General features: G+C 41.7%; 1 protein-coding gene across 1 annotated transcript in view; it reads right to left on the bottom strand.

Annotated features, from left to right (window-relative positions):
- Positions 1–2,419: 2,419 nt before the first annotated feature.
- SAMD12 (sterile alpha motif domain containing 12) overlaps positions 2,420–18,077 on the bottom strand; it is a 410,789-nt gene continuing 395,131 nt past the window's right edge. Inside the window, exon 5 of the mRNA XM_036830029.1 lies at positions 2,420–2,571. Coding sequence (XP_036685924.1) covers positions 2,549–2,571 — 23 coding nt within the window. The 3' untranslated portion in view covers positions 2,420–2,548. The remainder of the gene's footprint in view (positions 2,572–18,077) is intronic.

Below are 18,077 nucleotides of genomic sequence, written 5' to 3'. Positions count from 1 at the left end.
TTTGTAACATATTTTGCAAAAGCCAAAGTCAGTAAGGATGAACCACCACCATTTAATGAGCATCTATCTGCACCACAAAGCATGTCCAGTTTTCCAAGGGTGTTAACAGTTGTTCTCAGAATGTCCCTGGCTAAACCAACTCATTCCCAGATAATATCTCAGCACCTGGTAGTAGTTCTTTCGAATTCATCAGGCCCGATTTTGTGTCCCTGGGACTAGTTATAGAATTGGGGCTTCAGAGAATCCAGCATGATGATGAATTGCTGTTTCTGCATAAAAGATGGGAATATAGGTGACCAGGGTGGCTATCAAGCAACTGAAAGTTGCTTTGGGGAGCTCCTACCAGCTAAATCTGGGTGCTGGGAGGGTTGGCTGTACATGACGGGCGCAAATACATGGCCTGACGCTGTCCACTTCCTCGGGCAAGGGAACTGTGCATGTCCATTTCCCCACGTTGCTCTGGCAGGGGATGAATGCTGTCTGAATTCAGTTTGCATTGTGGAAAAGGTGGGGTGGGGTAGTGTTTGGGAGGAGGAGATATCATAAGGGCAAGGAGAGTCTACCTTGTACACTGTTGTTGCCCCAGCTTAATGCTTGGCACATAGCAGATGCTCAATAAACACTTGCTGAATAAAGAAGGGAAGAAACAAAAGATTGGAGGGAGCCTCTGGAATTGGAATTGAACCTCAGGAGATGGGCAGTGGAGACTGAGGTGCCCAGGGGTGTTGGCAGCCAGGGTTTGACTTCCTAATTCTGGATTTGTAAAGAATTACGGTCTGCTTGGGGCCTGATGGTGCCTATGCCGACCCAGCAGAGGGCCAGATTTGGTGGCGCCTGGAGCTTCTCTGAGTTCCCTCTTGCAAGCCCCCTTCTTTGGCACTACAGCCCGCAGGCTTGTGGTGAGTCATCCTGCTGGGTGACTCACCCGAACCACATTTGGATCTCTTTCCTTCCCTGTCAAGTTTCCAAATCTCAGGCGGGGTAGTTTTCTAATGGGCTGTGCATTTCCTGATACCCCCAGGGGAGGCAAGGTGTGGGGAGAACAGACAATGAGTGTTTGTCTGGTGACCCTCTGAACTGCCAAGCTTGCTTGTGCCTGGCAGGCTCCCAGGGTTGTTACATGTATTGAAAGAAAAGTCTCCGATGTCTGCTGGTCTCAGGCTGGGACTGTGGGCACACAGAACATACTTGGCTGAGTTTTTGATTCAGTCAACTTTACATTTTCAGGACAAAAAAAATGCTGAAGCATGATGTAGGGTCAATCAATATGGACATTTCTCTAAAGACAAGTAATAACTGGGTTGACTGGTTTCCCAGGACTGTGCTTTGCTGTAAAACATAGTACAAAAAAATTAGTCATGGGTATAATCCCAGAAAGGATTAAAAAGGACTAGGAGGTTCTCTTCTGAGGAAGAAACCTAGTGTGGGGTTGGAACCTCTTGTTTCTCTAGACATGCAGGGGGTCACTTGCTGTTTTTTCTCTTCAAAGAATTGTGATCAGAACTTGACCTAGAGAGGTTTCCAAAGTGTTAAAGGCAGACCACACCCTGGGAAACTGCATTCTGCTGTCTTTACCATCAATGCACCTAGGCTAAGATTAAAATATGGCCACACCCCCATTTTGGTTCTTTGGAAAGAACTCTTCTATAGAATGAGAGATTACATACATTGGCCAAATAGAAGCCTCCTGTGTTTGAGTGTGTGTATGTGCTCGTGGTAAGTTGTGCCCAGGTAAGAGGAAACTAGAGCTAAATGATCACCATTCCCCAGGCCCACCTTTACCTCCCTTTGGTGCTGTAAGAAATCCAGTTGTTCAGTAAAGTGTCAAGAGGTTAAGTCTAACAGTACTGTGGCCATATTTACCAATCTACCACAAACGACGGAGTATATGCTAGGAGTGGAGCCTCGTCTTGGACAGTCTGAGCCAGAAATAGGACAAGATTTATAAGAAAGAAAAAAAGACTTGTTTTCTCACATGTACTGAACGTGCTGATTCGTTTCGGTATAGGGGGTTCTCATGTAAAGTGCTTAAGAGCTGGACAGAATACCTTTAGATGTCATAACTAACACAATCAAGACATGTTTACATTCCTACCAGGGCATAATATTGTGAACACTTCCACTGAGATTGCAGAACTGCCGTAATTTTTTTTCTAACGCATCATGCCGTCCGCACACATAATAAAATAATCCAGTAGTTGCCATGCTAAAACGGGACTTCTAGTGAAGGGCACAGTCAGCTCCCCAAAGGGAGCTTGAGTTATGCACAGTGATGAAAACCGGAAGCAGTTTTCCAGCTAATGGTCTGCCAATGACCACTTGAAGCAAGTTGGCACTGTATATTATGTACCTCATTTAAAAATCCACAGCAAACTAAGATTTCCCAAAGCCCATAATCTTGACTGAATGGGTGGTTTTTCAGTTAATCTGGTTAATCTGTCAATGCTCCAAGGATATCTTCTGGCAGTGCCATGAGTTAGTCTTTCTGTGAGGAACAGGCCATGTTCATATCGACTGGCAGGACAGCAGCTTGGAAGGCTAACCGCGTTTATGGAGAACCCTCGGTTGAGGCTGCAAGAGGAAAAAGAAGAAAACATGATGAGCTATTTCTCTATATTCCCATGTACTGGTATGTAGCAATAATCCGATTCAAACAAACCTTAACATCCTTAGGTCAAAGAGAAGGCGCTATTGGAGGTAACGGTGACTCAACTTCAAGATGAACTTATGGTGGCTTGTATTCTTGGAACGTCCTTCCTTTTTTTTTCTTTTTTTTGTTTTTGCAGAGCGTGGAAGGTATCCATCTCAGGGATAGGAGAAGTTGCATGAAAGGAAGGGGAAAACTGGATCCCTGGAACTGGTATTCAGCCCTATGACAGGGCTGTGGTTTGGGAAACCATGTCATACATTATGGGGTTTCGTGCATTTACTTGATCTGGAACAAGATCAGACTGGGAATGATGTGGAAGCATTTTGGGGCGAGGGTATAGTGGGGGGGGTTTCATTCTTCATTAAGAAGCTTTCCCAGGATAAAACCTAGAAAAACATATTGGAAGCAGTGTGGGTGGAGGTCCTGAGTTTGCTAGTTGAAAAGTCAGGTTGGCTGAGCAGGTCAGTGACTAGGTAGAGAAAGTCATTAAAATCTGAGCAGATTGAACTACTTGAAGGGCAACCCTGCTTCTGACCTTGGGAATGCTGGTACAGATATATTTGTCTAATTTTTCCAACTTTATTTTCTAATTTCCTTTTATTTTATCTCAGTATTCCCTACAGAGCCTTATACACAGGTCCTCATTAATTAGTTAATAAAAGAGCACAATTGAATATTTTGCTCAGAAAGATTATCAATATGAGCTTTATTTAATACACAGAACTACTGGGCAATGGAGAGAAAGCAAGAGTTCTTGATGTTAAAAAAAACAAAACAAAAAACTTACCTAGGTTTTAAAACTGGCTTTTTAAAACATGAGAGAATGCACAATTTATAAGCAAATGTTTCATTAAACTTACTATTTTTGAGACAATACAGAAACAAAAGTAAGGTACTATTTAAGTGCATTCAATATACAATAATATACACTACTGATAAGGTTGTAATGAAAGTAGAATATTAATATATTGCTGATAGTATTGTAAACTGAAAAAATAATGTCTATTTATTTAAAAACGATTAAAAATTCACATTCATTGACTCAGTGTTCCCATTCTCGGAGTGCATCCTAAAGAAATATTCTAAAAAAATGAAAGAAGCTATATGCACGAATATGCAACCCAGAGGTTATTTATAATAGTGGAAAAATTAGAAGACAACCAGTTTCCTACTGTTGAAAACTTAGGTTAAGTAAATTATGGTGCATTAACAAGATGGATGATTACATGGCCACTAAAGTAATAATTACGATGATTATGTAGCAACATGGTGAACAGTTATGATATACTACAATACAAAACTTACACATATGTACAGAAAAGAAATGTAAGGGAAAGGTGAAGGCTTTAGGATTTTTATTATTGTTGTCATAATGTTTTACACAAGAACAACAAAAGTTAGTTTCACAAGGGTGCAGCTTTGACCCATAAGCATTGACTAACTAAAGCATCCACAGTTATTTTCATTCACTAATACTACTAAGAAAATAAATATTTATAATTTCATTAAGAAATAACAGTCCAGTATTATTAAAGGGGATTAGAAACTGACACAAGTAAAAATCTTTTATCCAAGCCAACCTGTAAAAGCGAAGTACAGCTGGAATAACAGATTTCTAGGAATCTGATACCGTATTCTATTATCCAGACTTTTGCTAAAATCAGCTCTGGAAAATGTGTGAAAAGAATTATTAAGAATAACCTAAATTTAAAAAGTAAAATTGAAAAGTGAATAATGATAATAAAGAGTAAATGCCAATTAATTACTCTACTTTGGATCCTGAGTCAGGAGTTGATAACTAGGTTAATCACAGCTGCTATTTCTCCAAATAACCATGTCTTCCACATGAGCCTCTAAGGCTGATGGAAAGCAGATGTGTCTAACTTTAGCATACAATAAGATTTATAGCCATGGACATGAGCTGAGCCTATTAGACCTTAAAGGTCTTTCACCTGTGGCTCCCCAGTACGGTTCTTGGGATAGGTAGAACATCCCCATTTTGTGGATGAGGAAATTGAGGCCCAGGAGTATTATTTGCCCAAGGTCACACTGCTAGTGAAGGTCAAATCTGTACTCAGACCTAGGTCTGTCCCATTCTAGTGACATATAGGAGTGACAGGGACAAATATATCAAGTATTCAGAGTATTTCCCATTCTCCTATCTTCTAACTAGGATTCTGTGGTTATCCACAAGCCCCATCAGCAAAACAAAGGGCCCTAGTGGGCAGGAAAAAAAACTGGTGGCTAAATTAATTTATATTAGAAAGATGGAGATATTAGAAAGAACAGAGATACTCCTACAAGACTTGAATACACACAGGAGTAGAGGCCACAGAGAGACAAACTGGGGGTTTGTAGAGTGACATAGGAGATTTGGGGTGATGGCTGACACATGTGTGGGCCCTTTGGAAGAGGGATGGCCAAAGAGAAGAGTGCGGATGGCATAATACTACCTTGACCCGTCTTTCCACGGAATCAGTATTCATTGCTCTTTGATGCTTTTGCAGTTATTTATGTTCCCTTTGAATGTGTCACCAGGTTGAGTTGGGCTTTATGTGGGAGCAAGAGGCCCCTGTTTACTCAGGTTGTATGTGCAGGGATGTGCCTAGTATAAGGCTTGGACCATTGTCTTTCTGTCACATGTATAGTGATGGCTCTGCCTTTATCGCCTGGCTAGAGATTTTTGTTATGTGTAACAGGAATCAAGCCTTCAGGTATGTAAAAGCTACATGAGGTCAAAATGTAAAATGGCAGTTTGTATTAGATGGCTCTGGCTCTTTATAGTTTTGTTTTGTTTTCTTTTTAGAATTGAGGTATAGTTGATTTACAATACTGTGTTAATTTCAGGTGTACAGCATAGTGATTCAGTTTTTTTTTTGCAGATTATATTCCACTATAGGTTACTACAAAATATTGAGTATAATATCCTGGTTCTATATAGTAAATCCTCATTGCTTACTTATTTTATGTATAGTAGTTTGTATCTGTTAATTCCATATTCCTGACTTGTCCCTTCCCCCCACTTCTCTCCCCTCCGGTAACCATAAATTTGTTTCCTACGTCTGTGAATCTGTTTGTTTTGTATATACGTTCACTTGTATTATTTCTTAGATTTCACATATAAGTGATATCATATAGTATTTGTCTTTGTCTTATTTCACTAAACATTATATTCTCTGGGTCCATCCATGTTGCTGCAAATAGCAATATTTCATTCTTTTTTATGGCTGAGTAGTATTACATTGTACATATATACCACATCTTCTTAAACCAACTGTCTGTTGATGGGCACTTGGGTTGCTTTCCAAGTCTTGGCTATTATAAATAGTGCTGCTATGAACATTGGGGTGCATGCATCTTTTTGAATTAGAGTTTTCTTTTTTTCTGGATATATGCCCAGGAGTGGGATTGCTGGATCATATGGTAGCCCCTCTTTTAATTTTTTTTAAAGGAACCTCCATGTTCTTTTCCATAGTGGCTGCACCAATTTACATTTCCACCAACAGTGTAAGAGGGTTCCCTTTTCTCCACACCCTCTCCAGCATTTAGTATTTACAGACTTTTTGATGATAGCCATTCTGACAAATGTGAGGTGATACTTCATTGTAGTTTTGCATTTCTCTAATAATTAGCAATGTTGAGCATCTTTTCATGTGCCTGTTGGCCATCTGTATGAATTCTTTAGAGAAATGTTTATTTAGCCCTTCTGTCCATTTTGTGATTGGGTTTTTTTTTTTTTGATATTGAGTTGTATGAGCTGTTTGTATTTTTTGGATATTAACCCCTGTTGGTTGCATCATTTGCAAATATTTTCTGCCATTCCATAGATTGTCTTTTGGTTTTGTTGATGGTTTCCTTTGCTGTGCAAAAGCTTTTAAGTTTGACAAGCTCCCATTTGTTTACTTCTGCTTTTATTTCTTTTGCCTTGGGAGACTGATCTAAGAAAATATTGCTACGATTTATGTCAAAGAATCTCTCACCTATGTTCTCTTCTAGGAGTTTTATGGTGTCATGTCTTACATTTAGGTCTTTAACTCAGTTTGAGTTTATTTTTGTATATGGTGTGAGGGAATGTTCTAATTTCATTTTTTTTACACGTAGCTGTCCAGCTTTCCCAACACCACTTGTTAAAGAGACTGTCTTTTCTCCATTGTATATTCTTGCCTCCTCTGTTGAAGATTAATTGACTGTATGTGCATGGGTTTATTTCTGGGCTCTCTATTCTGTTCTGTTGATCTATGTTTTTGTGTCAATGCCATGCTGCTTTGATTACTGTAGCTTTGTAGTGTACAGTAAGCCTGTATACTGAAGCCTGAAAGGGTTATACCTCCAGCTTTGTTCTTTTTTGTCAGGATTGCTTTAGCAAATCTAGGTCTTTTGTGGCTCCATATAAGTTTTAGGATTATTTGTTCTAGTTCTGTGAAAAATGGGGTGTTTTGATAGAATTTGCATTAAATTTGTAGATTGCTTTGGGTAGTATGGCCATTTTAACAATATTAATTCTTCTAATCCAAGAGCATGGATATCTTCCACTTCTTTGTATCATCTACAATTTCCTTCATCAATATTTTATAGTTTTCACCATATAGGTCTTTTGCCTCCTTGGTTAAGTTTATTCCTAGGTATTTTATTCTTTTTGATGTGATTTTAAATGGGATTAGTTTTTACTTTCTCTGGTATTTCATTATTAGTGTATAGAAACACATCATTTTTGTATATTAATCTAGTATCCCAATACCTTGCTGAAATCATTTATTAGTTCTAATAGTTTTTGTGTGGAGACTTTAGGGTTCTCTGTTTAGAGTATCAAGTCTTCTGCAAATAGTGAGAGTTTAACCTCTTCCCTTACAATCTGGATACCTTTTCTTTCTTTCCTTCTTTCCTTCCTCCCTTCTTCCCTTCCTTCCTTCCTTCTTTCTTTCTTTCTTGTCTGACTGCTGTGCCTATGATTTCCAACATTATGTTAAATAGAAGTGGCAAGAGTGGGCATTCTTGTCTTGTTGCTGAATTTAGCAGAAAGTCTTTCAGGTGCTCACTGTTAGGTATTATGTTGGCCACGGGTTTCTTGTAAATGGTAGATGGCTCTGGCCCTTTAAAGGGGGAAAAGTGTGATCTTTCAGATGGCACAATTTTTGGGTTCCATCCTCTGGGCTTCACCATCCCAGACTCCCTCTAGCTCCTCATATGTACTAGGTTATTTGCAGTCTTTGCTCAACCTTTCCTCCCGCCTAGGATGCCTTCTTTGTACATCCTGGAACACTAGTGAACACCTACTCCTCTGTTTTTCAAGATTACTTTAAGCATCACATTCTTTATGAAGCCTTCTCTCTTTCTCGAAACAGCTGACAGCTTACCCTTGGATGCCAGCAAGGCATCGTAAATGTTTCCCACAAAACCCACCATGAACACTTTAATGTATCCATCTCTCCTCCTAAATTTTTTGAGGGTGGTACCATGTCTTATTGTTGTATGTCTTCCTAATGCAAAGTGCAGTGCCATGTATACAGAAAGTGCTTAGTAAATAGTTGTGAAATAATGAAGAAAGCAGTGATGCTGGAGAAGGAGAAATTTTTCTCTTTTTCAGGGCTTAATTCAATACCTAATTTTAGTTGAGATTTAATCCTGTAGTCAGGTCTGCATATAGAGAGAGGACTGCTCCTGTTTCTTTCTCTACATCTAAGGACTACTCAAGGAACATGTGCATCCTGGAACTGGCCATGTATGGATTTGCAGCTAACAAACAGTAAAAAAAAAAAAGCTCTTTCTCAAATCTTTCTTCAGCATTACTAGTTTAGGCATTCTGGGAACCAATAACCTCTTTAGTCTAACAGCATCAGGGTCCAGGATGAGTAGGGCAACATTAGTGATTAAAGATTGTGGGTTCGGGAATCAGGTGGATCTGGTTGATAATCCAGGCTCACCACTTACCAGCTACATGTTGTTGGAAACATGAATTTCTTCAAACCTCAACATCTTCACCTTTAAAATGGCGATAATAATCCCCACCTCACTTGGTTGCTGTAATGATGAAATAGGCTCATAGAAAAAATACTTTGCATGGTGTTTGGCAGATAGTCAATATCTGCTAAGTGATGGCTTCTTATTTTTATTACTGCCCAAACGTCCCAAAATTCCCTAGAGAAACTAGAGATACAAAGAGGTCAATGTACTAATGCCACAGCTGGAGGCCAGGAAGTAGAAACAACACAGCCCCGAGGCCAAGCCTTTGCCCCCTCCAGCGATGGGGTAACACTCCTCTTGCCTGCCAAGGCCACAGTCAAGGCACGCTGGCTTCCACTCTCACCCAGGTTAGTGCAGATGCCAACAGACAGTTCCGTGATAAAAAGAGTTCACACCAGACACTTCAAAGGCAGGAAGAAGCTGGCCCGGGAGGCAAAGCCCAGCTTGGTAGAGGATTCAAGAACAGACCTGGGACTGAGAGTGTCCAGTGCCACCTCCCCTCACTCCAGTTGCAAGGGTGTGTTTGGGAAAGAAGAAAATATAGGGCTTCCCCGGTGGCACAGTAGTTGAGAGTCTGCCTGCCGATGCAGGGGACACGGGTTCGAGCCCTGGTCTGGGAAGATCCCACATGCCGCGGAGCGACTAAGCCCGTGCGCCACAATTACTGAGCCTGCGCGTCTGGAGCCTGTGCTCTGCAACAAGAGAGGCCGCGATAGTGAGAGGCCCGCGCACCGCGATGAAGAGTGGCCCCCGCTTGCCGCAACTAGAGAAAGCCCTCGCACAGAAACGAAGACCCAACACAGCCAAAAATAAATAAATAAATTAATTAATTAAAAAAAAAAAAAAGAAAATATAGTGTGTGCAGGCAGCCCCGCCCCTCCGGGGTTAAGAGAAGAAAGAAGACCTCATCTCTTAAGAGGGTTGTTTAGTGTCTTCCATTCCAACAGAAGGGCCGTATCTTCTGTCTGAAAGTGTCTTTCACGTGACTTGTGGTTGAGGACTTCAGGGTAGGCCTGAATGCACTCTGAGAATTCATAGCAGGGGTGAGATGCACATTCCAAAGTAGTGAGACCCCCAGTCACCTCCACATAACAGTCAATAAGAAGCAGAACTAACATTTATTGAGCAGCTACAATGGCCAACTAAGGTTCTACAGGCAGTCACTCACTGAGTCCTGACTGCCATCTTTGAGGCCTGAATTGCATTATCCTCATAACACACCTGGAAAAAATGAGGCCAAGGTCATTAAATTGTCACAGCCATCCTGCTGGAATGCCCAGAGCTGAGACTGGAACACAGATCTGCTCTCACCACAGTGCTTTCCTGACTCAATAGGAAACATGTGTTAGGAAAGCAAGTTCCTAAACTCCAACAGGAATGTGGGAGACAAAGCAAGTAGCTGTGTTTGCATAAAAGAATGCTCATCAAGTGTGAACCTATATACAAAGTGCCCTAAGTAAGAAGTTTGACCTAGAGAAAGCTAGTACCTTTCTATCTAACAGTCTAAAAGCTGTTCTATGTTTAGAGCAGTGGTTCTCAACTGGGTGCAGTTTTGCCCCCATCTGGCAATGTCAGGAGACATTTCTGGTTGTCGCAGCTCGGGGGTACTACTACCGGCATCTAGTGGGTAGAGGCCAGGGACCCTGCTAAACATCCTGGAATGCAGAGGACAGACCCGCACTTCAAAGAAATAACCACCTCAAATGTCAATGGTGCTGAGGCTGGTTTAGAGGGTAGAGGTCCTTGCTTATCTTCTATTCCTGGTTGTGAGCCAAATATATCACTCCCAAAATAGGCCAAGATGAAAACCAACTTAAGTGTGCCTCTTGTGTATCCAGGAAATAAGGCTAATTTCAAACCTCTCTCCCCTCTTCATCATTTGCTCATTTTATTTGATTTTATATTCAATGTAATCAAAACCTCTAATACTAAATCATTTCTAACTTTTAGAACCCTCACAGGCATACCATTATACGAATCACGATGGGATGATTTAAACAGGTATGCTCAATTAATTAATCAGTATGTATGGAAGAAGTTAGGAGACAAAAGAAGGACAAAGGAGGATTTATGTGGCGATAAAACTCAACTCTGCTAACCAGCCGTTCGGTGGAGAAGTCACAGTGTTCTCAGTTGCACTGGTTTCATTTCTGCCACTACCGGCCCTCTTGATAGTTTGGTGGGGGCAGGGGGTGGGCGTGGGTGGTTGGGTGGTTGTTTGCCTCCTGAGAATGTGATTAAGAAATCAATGCTACTCCTGACTGCATGAAGATGGAAGTCAGAATCTCAGGCAAGATGGGTATCAGGGTGGCAGAGGACTTGGGTTAAGGGCAATAAAACAGATGACGTATACAAACTAGTCTGTAACGTCTCATAACCCTTAGTAAACTGGAAACCACAATGACTCTGTGATGGCTGATTTTATGTGTCAAAGTGACTGGGCCATGGGGTGGCCAGATAGTTGATTAAACATTATTCTGGGTGTGTTGGGGAGGGCGTTTCTGGATGAGATGAACATTTGAATCAGTAGACTGAGTAAAGCAGACTGTCCTCCCTAATGTGGGTGGGCCCCATCCAGTCAGTTGAAGGCCTGAGTTGAATAAAGGCTGAGTAAGGGAGAATTCACTCTCTATGCCTGTCTTTGAGTTGGGACATCAGTCTTCTCCTGCCTTTGGACTTGGATTTGGACTTGAACTGGAATTTATACTATTAGCTCTCCTGGGTCTCCAGCTTGCTCACTACAGATCTTCAGCCTTCTCAGCCTCCAAAACTGTGTGAGTTGTTCCTTATAATTATCTATCTATCTATCTATCTATCTATCTATCTATCTATCTATCTATCTATCTATCTATCATCTCTCTGTCTATCTATCGTCTCTCTCTAGATAGATAGATCTATAGATAGATATACAGATACATCTCCTATTGGAGGCCAGTATCTCCTATTGGTTCTGTTTCTCTGGATAACACCAACTAACTCAGTCTATAGACCACAACGACCATAACAATAAGCACTGTTACTAACCAAGTACTCTGTGCTGAGCATCATGCTCAGAGCCTGTCCATTTTGCAGCAACCCAAGGACGTAGATCCCGCAACCTCACTCTACAGGTGAAGAAAGTCAGGCTCGGGGAGATAAAGGACCTTAGACAGGCCGCAGCCTTCAGGCCAGGCTGTGACCCTCAATCTGGTTATGACATGTCAGGGGCCTGTTGATTCCACAAGTGCTAAGAAGACACAGGAGGTCCCAAGGTCCCATGGGAAGATTTTCAGGCAATCATTTATACCCAGGCTGGGTAGGAAGGCTTTGGCCTCCATCTCCCACCCTCTCGGCCCTGCGTTTTATTGTTTCAGTTAGAATGTAATGGGCTTCTGACACTATAAGTGGAGTCTTTCTGGAGCTGGCTTTGCTGTCCTGATCGGCTTGGGTTGCTGCCTCTCTCTAGGGGGTTTGTGGGTTCGTGAGATGAGTGAAACTGGACACACACACACACACACACACACATACACTGAGAGACAGAGAAAGAATGCACTTGTGTTCAAGCTGCCCCTCTCCTTTCCTCAGACCTAGGGAAAAAAAAAAACAAACCCACGGACACTGTATTCATCCCCTTCCTGTTCTACTACAAATAAAACTGCTAGTCTACAGTCTACACTATGAGGCTCAAAAACCTCTCAGAAATCAACTCTGGTTCCTGTGGGTCAAGTTGAGTCTCTGGATTCCAGTTTTAAGAACTTGGTCATTTCGGTCTGAGGTTCTCAAAATTGACCGCATCAGACTCATCTCAAGGAGTTTCATAAAATTTTTATTTTGCCCAGCCTCTCTCCATTTCCACTGATTCAGAGTGTCCAGGGGGAGGTCTAGAAATCTCTGTGTTTAACAAGTGGCTCGGTGATTCTCACGAAGCCAGCTTGGCACAAATATGTGGGCGCACCTACATCTTTTCCCCAGGACTTAAATAGTAGTTATCTGTCCTTCAGACAGAGAAAAGTGTGCAGACTGCGGGGGAAATTTGCTTTAGAGTCTTGTTCACTTCATGAAATAAAATACCAAGAGTCCTGGATATGATATAGTGCAGTGATCCAAATATTGGGTTTTAGAGTGAGGCCGACAGGAGTGGCAAGGCCCAAGCAAGCCATCCAACCCATTCAAAGCCCCGGGTCCATCATCCCAATATTGTTTAGTTTCTATAGGCTGATTCATGCATCAATTAATCAAAGAGGCAAGCAATATCTATTCCATTGAGCATTTACTAACATGCTCCCCATTGCCTTGGGGGCTGCAAGGCTTGGAGAGTTTCATATCTGTCTCATTGTACTTATCATGCTGTATTAGAATCACCTGATGATGTGTCTGTCTATAGACTAATGCTCCTCCAACTTTGCTGTGCTTGGAAATTCCCTGGAGAGCATGGTGAAGCCCAGATTTGGAGCTCCATTTTTTCCAATGGAAAGAATCTGGTTCAGTAGGTCTGGAGTGGGTTTGTAAATTTGCATTTCTTTTCTTTTTTTTTTTAGAATGCTTTATTATGTTTTTTATTGAGGTGAAATTAACATTAAATTTAACATTTTCATTTATTTTTTTGTTTTTTGAATTTTATTTTATTTTTTTTTACACAGTAGGTTCTTATTAGTTATCTATTTTATACACATTAGTGTATATATGTCAATCCCAATCTCCCAATTCATTCCCCCCTGCTCCACTGCTTTGCCCCCTTGGTGTCCATATGTTTGTTCTCTACATCTGTGTCTCTATTTCTGCCTTGCAAACCGGTTCATCTGTACCATGTAAATTTGCATTTCTAATAAGCTTGCAGGGGACACCCATGTCGCTAGTCTGAGGACCACTCTTTAAGCATCACTGCTCCCAACCCCAAGCTTCTTCAGGCAAAGAGTATGGCTTATTCTTCTCTTTCTGCACTTGCGTGGTAAAATGCCTAGAATAGCAAAGGGGTTCTTGAAATCTTTGTTGAATGAATGAATGTATGACAAACCTACATGCATGAGGTTAGCAGTTTATCTTAAAGTAAGGACAGAATTTCTTTGGGGGCCATAGTACTGTTCTCGAATGAGAATGGATTTAGGAATTTCAGTGGATGTAAGCATCTGAACTCTATAAATTCTCTGTGATAATTCAAGACACCTATTGACCTCAGTCTCAGAGCATGATTTCCCCCAGGAAAATGGCAAAACCTCACCCAGCTTTAGGGTCAACTTGAACTAGAAGCCTGCTGACAACAGTGGCTGCCACCTTGCACCACATGAATATGAGATGATGCATTTCCGGGAGAAAGTATCGCAGGCCAGATGCTCTCAGCAGGGATGCGTTTGTATAGCCTATTAGTCAGAGGTAACCCCAGCGATTCCATTCTCTGCACTAGACAGAGGCAAGCTTCTCAAGTTATTAAATTCTAATAGCCACTCTAAAGGCTCACAGAGCCTTCCAGAGGAAAACTCTGTCCACTGGCACAAATGACAGTGAATCTCATGAGAGGGCATGAAAACCTTGAAGTTTAATTCAAGTTGCCACCGAAATTCCCCTCCATCTCCACAGTGTCAGACCGGCTGGCAGATTGTATTCTGAGGAATGGTTTCCTAATTCTTCTCACTGCTTTTGTACCCCACCTGACTCACTTACAAAGCATGGCACCTTTCATGTTTGTCGACTGAATGAATAAATCAAGTTCCTTTTCCTTTTTTTTTTTTAAAGCTCACCTATACCCCACTTTGTCTTTCTATTTAATCTTACTTTCATCTCAAGGGCCTCTCTGTTGACCAATCCAATAGCTTCTCCACTAGAAAAATGTTCTCTAAGATTCACTTCTTTAGAAAAAGTATGTTCAAAAAAATTCTCCAGATCCTGCAGCTTTTCCAAGAAAAAGAGAAAAGCCCACTTTTTAAGGCATATACAAGATATACTTAGTGTTTCTCCTTTTGCATGCCGAGTCTCAAGGGGCTAAAGTGCCTCTTTCTGAAATAAAGCTACGCAAGCTACATAAATATGAACAAATAATGCTGGGGACAATGATGGATTTCACCATACAGAGTCTAAGGGTATTTTAGAATAGTGCTTCTCAAATTTTAATGTGCCTAGGAGTCACTTGGGTATCTTGTTAAAATGCAGATCACGCAGGTCTCGCAAGCTCTCAGGTGATACCAGTGCTGCTGGTCTGTGCACCCCACTTTGAGTAGCAAGGCTGTAGAGTTCCTTCATCTAGAGCAGCACCGTCCAATGGAGCTTTCTGCAACAATGGAAATGTTCTAGATCTGCTTTGTCCAATATGGCAGCCATTAGCCACATGTAGCTATTTTGAGCACTTGACATGTGGCTAGTGTCTCCAGAAAATTAATTTTAAATTTTATTTAATTTTAATTCATTTAAATTTAAATGGTCACATCTATGTAGTGGCTACCATACTAGACAGCTGCTTTGTAGCATTGGAAACAGACTGAAAGATTTAGTTAAAAGAGTTTCAGAAAGAAGAAACCTGAAAAGCAAGGCAAAGCCACAATCCTTAAACCCATACTGTAAATTTATTCTGATTCCCACCCTCCTCCCTTTCTGCTCTCTGTAGGGAGGGTTCAAGGCTTCCCCTCTGTTCTCCATCATGTTCCCAGAATCTCTCTCTAAACAAAATAGTAATTAGGAAAGGCTTTATAAATGTTCTAAAGTGCAGAAGATTATCTCGTTTACATAAACTCTTTTAAGTTGGCAAAAACAAGCAAGATGTCTTAGGAGAAATAGTTCTTTTGTTATGGGCCCTTTCACCCTGGGGTATGTCTAGCAGAATTCTGAAGACAGGCTCCAAGGTTATTTCTTTGCTGTGTTTTGGCCCTTTGGCCTGGAACACAGGAGCAAATGCAAACAGTCCCAGGCATTCTAGAAAAGTTCAAAAGGAAGGAGAGCTCAGTTCAAGTTGAGTTCCCTCAAATGAGAAAATGCTGAGGGTGGGGAAAGGGTAGGATTTCATTTTGTCTGAACTGGATTTGTCAGCTCTCAGCATGTTACAATCTACATTAGAGTTAACAAGGTTTGAGGATCTTCCCTGGGCTGGTGAGTACTAATTTCCATTGAGGAAAAAGTTACCAGGCTTGGATATCTTAATGATAACAGATAATTTCTCTGTGCTGGCAGAGCTACAAAGCACGTTGCTATGAAACTGTATGGATTGGGCTATTTCTTTTGCGTATACAGTTTCCCCTTAAAGAATCCACTTGGCATGAGTTGCAAACCTGCCTGGGGACCCTTGTGATTAATTGCTTGAACTGGCTGGTGGCCATCAGCAGCATCTCGCAATTTACCAAGTTCTACACAGAATTATGAAACTGAAGGTTTAATGGGATTTCAGGTAATAGAGCCCAGATGTCCAAGACTATGATGTTTGAAATTATATGGCTCACAAGGCTATAGGGCTTAAACCTTATTTATTTCTTGCTTAGTGAATTTCCCTCTTTCCATCTATATGTCATCTTGGACCAGTCACATGCTAAAGTCCTCCTCTTGACATACTGCATCTAGAGAAGACATTCACGCACCCACACCTGTAGCCAGTAGCCTGGAGACACGTGTGAGCCCCACCTTCCTGTCCAAGATCTTGGGATTACGTTTTAGCCACGTACATAGTAATTAACAGCCCTAGCTCCACCTTGTCGCTATGCTAGAGCTTAACTTCCAAATTGCTTTCACGCATTCAATTATATTTTATTCTGTCAGGGTCTAGGAGAAATGGGCTGGGACAGGCATTATTATCTCCATTTGGATGAGGAAACTAAGGTACACAGAAGAGAAGGGATAATAATAGCTAACATTTGTGGAACCCTTACGTGCCAAGAAGTACTGTTCCCATGGGGTTTCTGTGCATCATTTCCTTTAAACCTTAGAACACCTTTGAGGTTGATATGATTATCAACACCACTTTGCAACCCAGAAAACTAAGGCACACAGCGATTGGGTCACACTGCTGAGAACTGATGGAGCCAGGACGGAAGCTGGTACTCTGGCTCAGTTATGATGTGCTACCTCCTCCTAAGGAAGTATCGTTAGCATCACAGATGAGACCTGGAGTCTGTTGGTGCTAATGAAGCATTCATTTAACATCATTTGCAAGACAGAAGACAAATCCCAGGCACATTTTTCTAACAAGAAGCGCCCTATATTCCTCTTCCCTGTTCTCCTCCAGAGCAATGCCACCTCTTGAGTGTTCTGAGGTGAGAAGGGGATTCTGTTTAATGGCACCCATTCGAGAAGAACACTTGGCCTAATATTCCCCGCCCTTTACGATCACACTTCAGCCCATCCTTGCAGACTTACCCACCCTGCATTCCAGTCACAGTAACTGATGGAATTTGTCCCATCCTGCCTTTCCTTTGTTTACATGGTCCCTACTTCCTTCCTCATTCTCCTGCCCCTATTCTCCCCTTCTTACTAGGCCAGCTCACAGGCCACTTCAACAAGGTTTTATATATTCCCATAAAGCGTCTCTCTCCCTGTTCAGAACCTCTGCAAGACTTTGTTGAATGAATGAACAAATGAAATGAACATCATTTTTTGATCACTGTACCAGGCATATGCAAAATACCAGGGATATAAAGATGAATGGCCCTTGTCATTGCCCTCAGGAAGCTTCCGGTCTATGGAGAAATCTGTACACAGGAAAACCACTATCACGTAACGTCCTGCACGACATTACAGAAGGAAGGGTGCTCATCACTGTTTACAGATATGGCTGGGAATCCTGCCCAAGTCTCACCCGCCCTCCTGGTTAGGGAAACTTCATGTGCGAAGGGCTTGTATTTTATGCATCTTTGTTCAGCCCCAAGCACTCAGAACTCTCTAAACTAAGCAACTATATGATACCTAATAAAGGCCTGTCAGAGAAGTGATGGAGTCTCTCTCACTATGGTAGGAGGGGTCTAGAAACCTTCTCTCCTCCTGTCTTTTCAGTGGAAATGCAGAAGAGGGAAGCAGGCCCTTGCTGCCCCCCATGGCGGTCCCACAATGGTGCTGGCCCAGACAGGATGGGGGCAGAGGAAGCTCCCGGTGTGTCCTTTGGGTCAGTGAGCAGCAATGGCCCAAGCCATAACTCTCCTCTGTAAGGGGCCAAGGAATGTTTAATGTACTGCCTTAAAATTATCATTTGGGCAAGTCTTCCTAAAACCTACTTCTGTCTTCAAGAGTTGGGCAATTGTTCTTCTTTAAAAATCACTATTTCAGAGCAGTTATTCTGATTACTTATTATGTGACCTCTTATAAAACTCTTTGCACAAATAAGCTTTTTTATTAGTTACTCTTCTCAAAAGGATTGTGAGGGAATCCCGGGCAGGGGCCCAGCCCCTTGAAAATCTCTCTAGAAAGTTGGAGTTTGGTTTGGGGGTACTACAGCAACACTGCATTCACATTTGTAAAGTTTATTGGAGACAGGGTGGGTGGAATGGCTGTTATCACACAACATTTCATCTCTTTTCAG

This window comes from Balaenoptera musculus, chromosome 17 (genome assembly GCF_009873245.2).
Source record: "Balaenoptera musculus isolate JJ_BM4_2016_0621 chromosome 17, mBalMus1.pri.v3, whole genome shotgun sequence".
Lineage (NCBI taxonomy): Eukaryota > Metazoa > Chordata > Mammalia > Artiodactyla > Balaenopteridae > Balaenoptera > Balaenoptera musculus.
The sequence above is the reverse complement of the archived record's forward strand: the minus strand, read 5'-3'. Positions and strand labels throughout refer to the sequence as shown.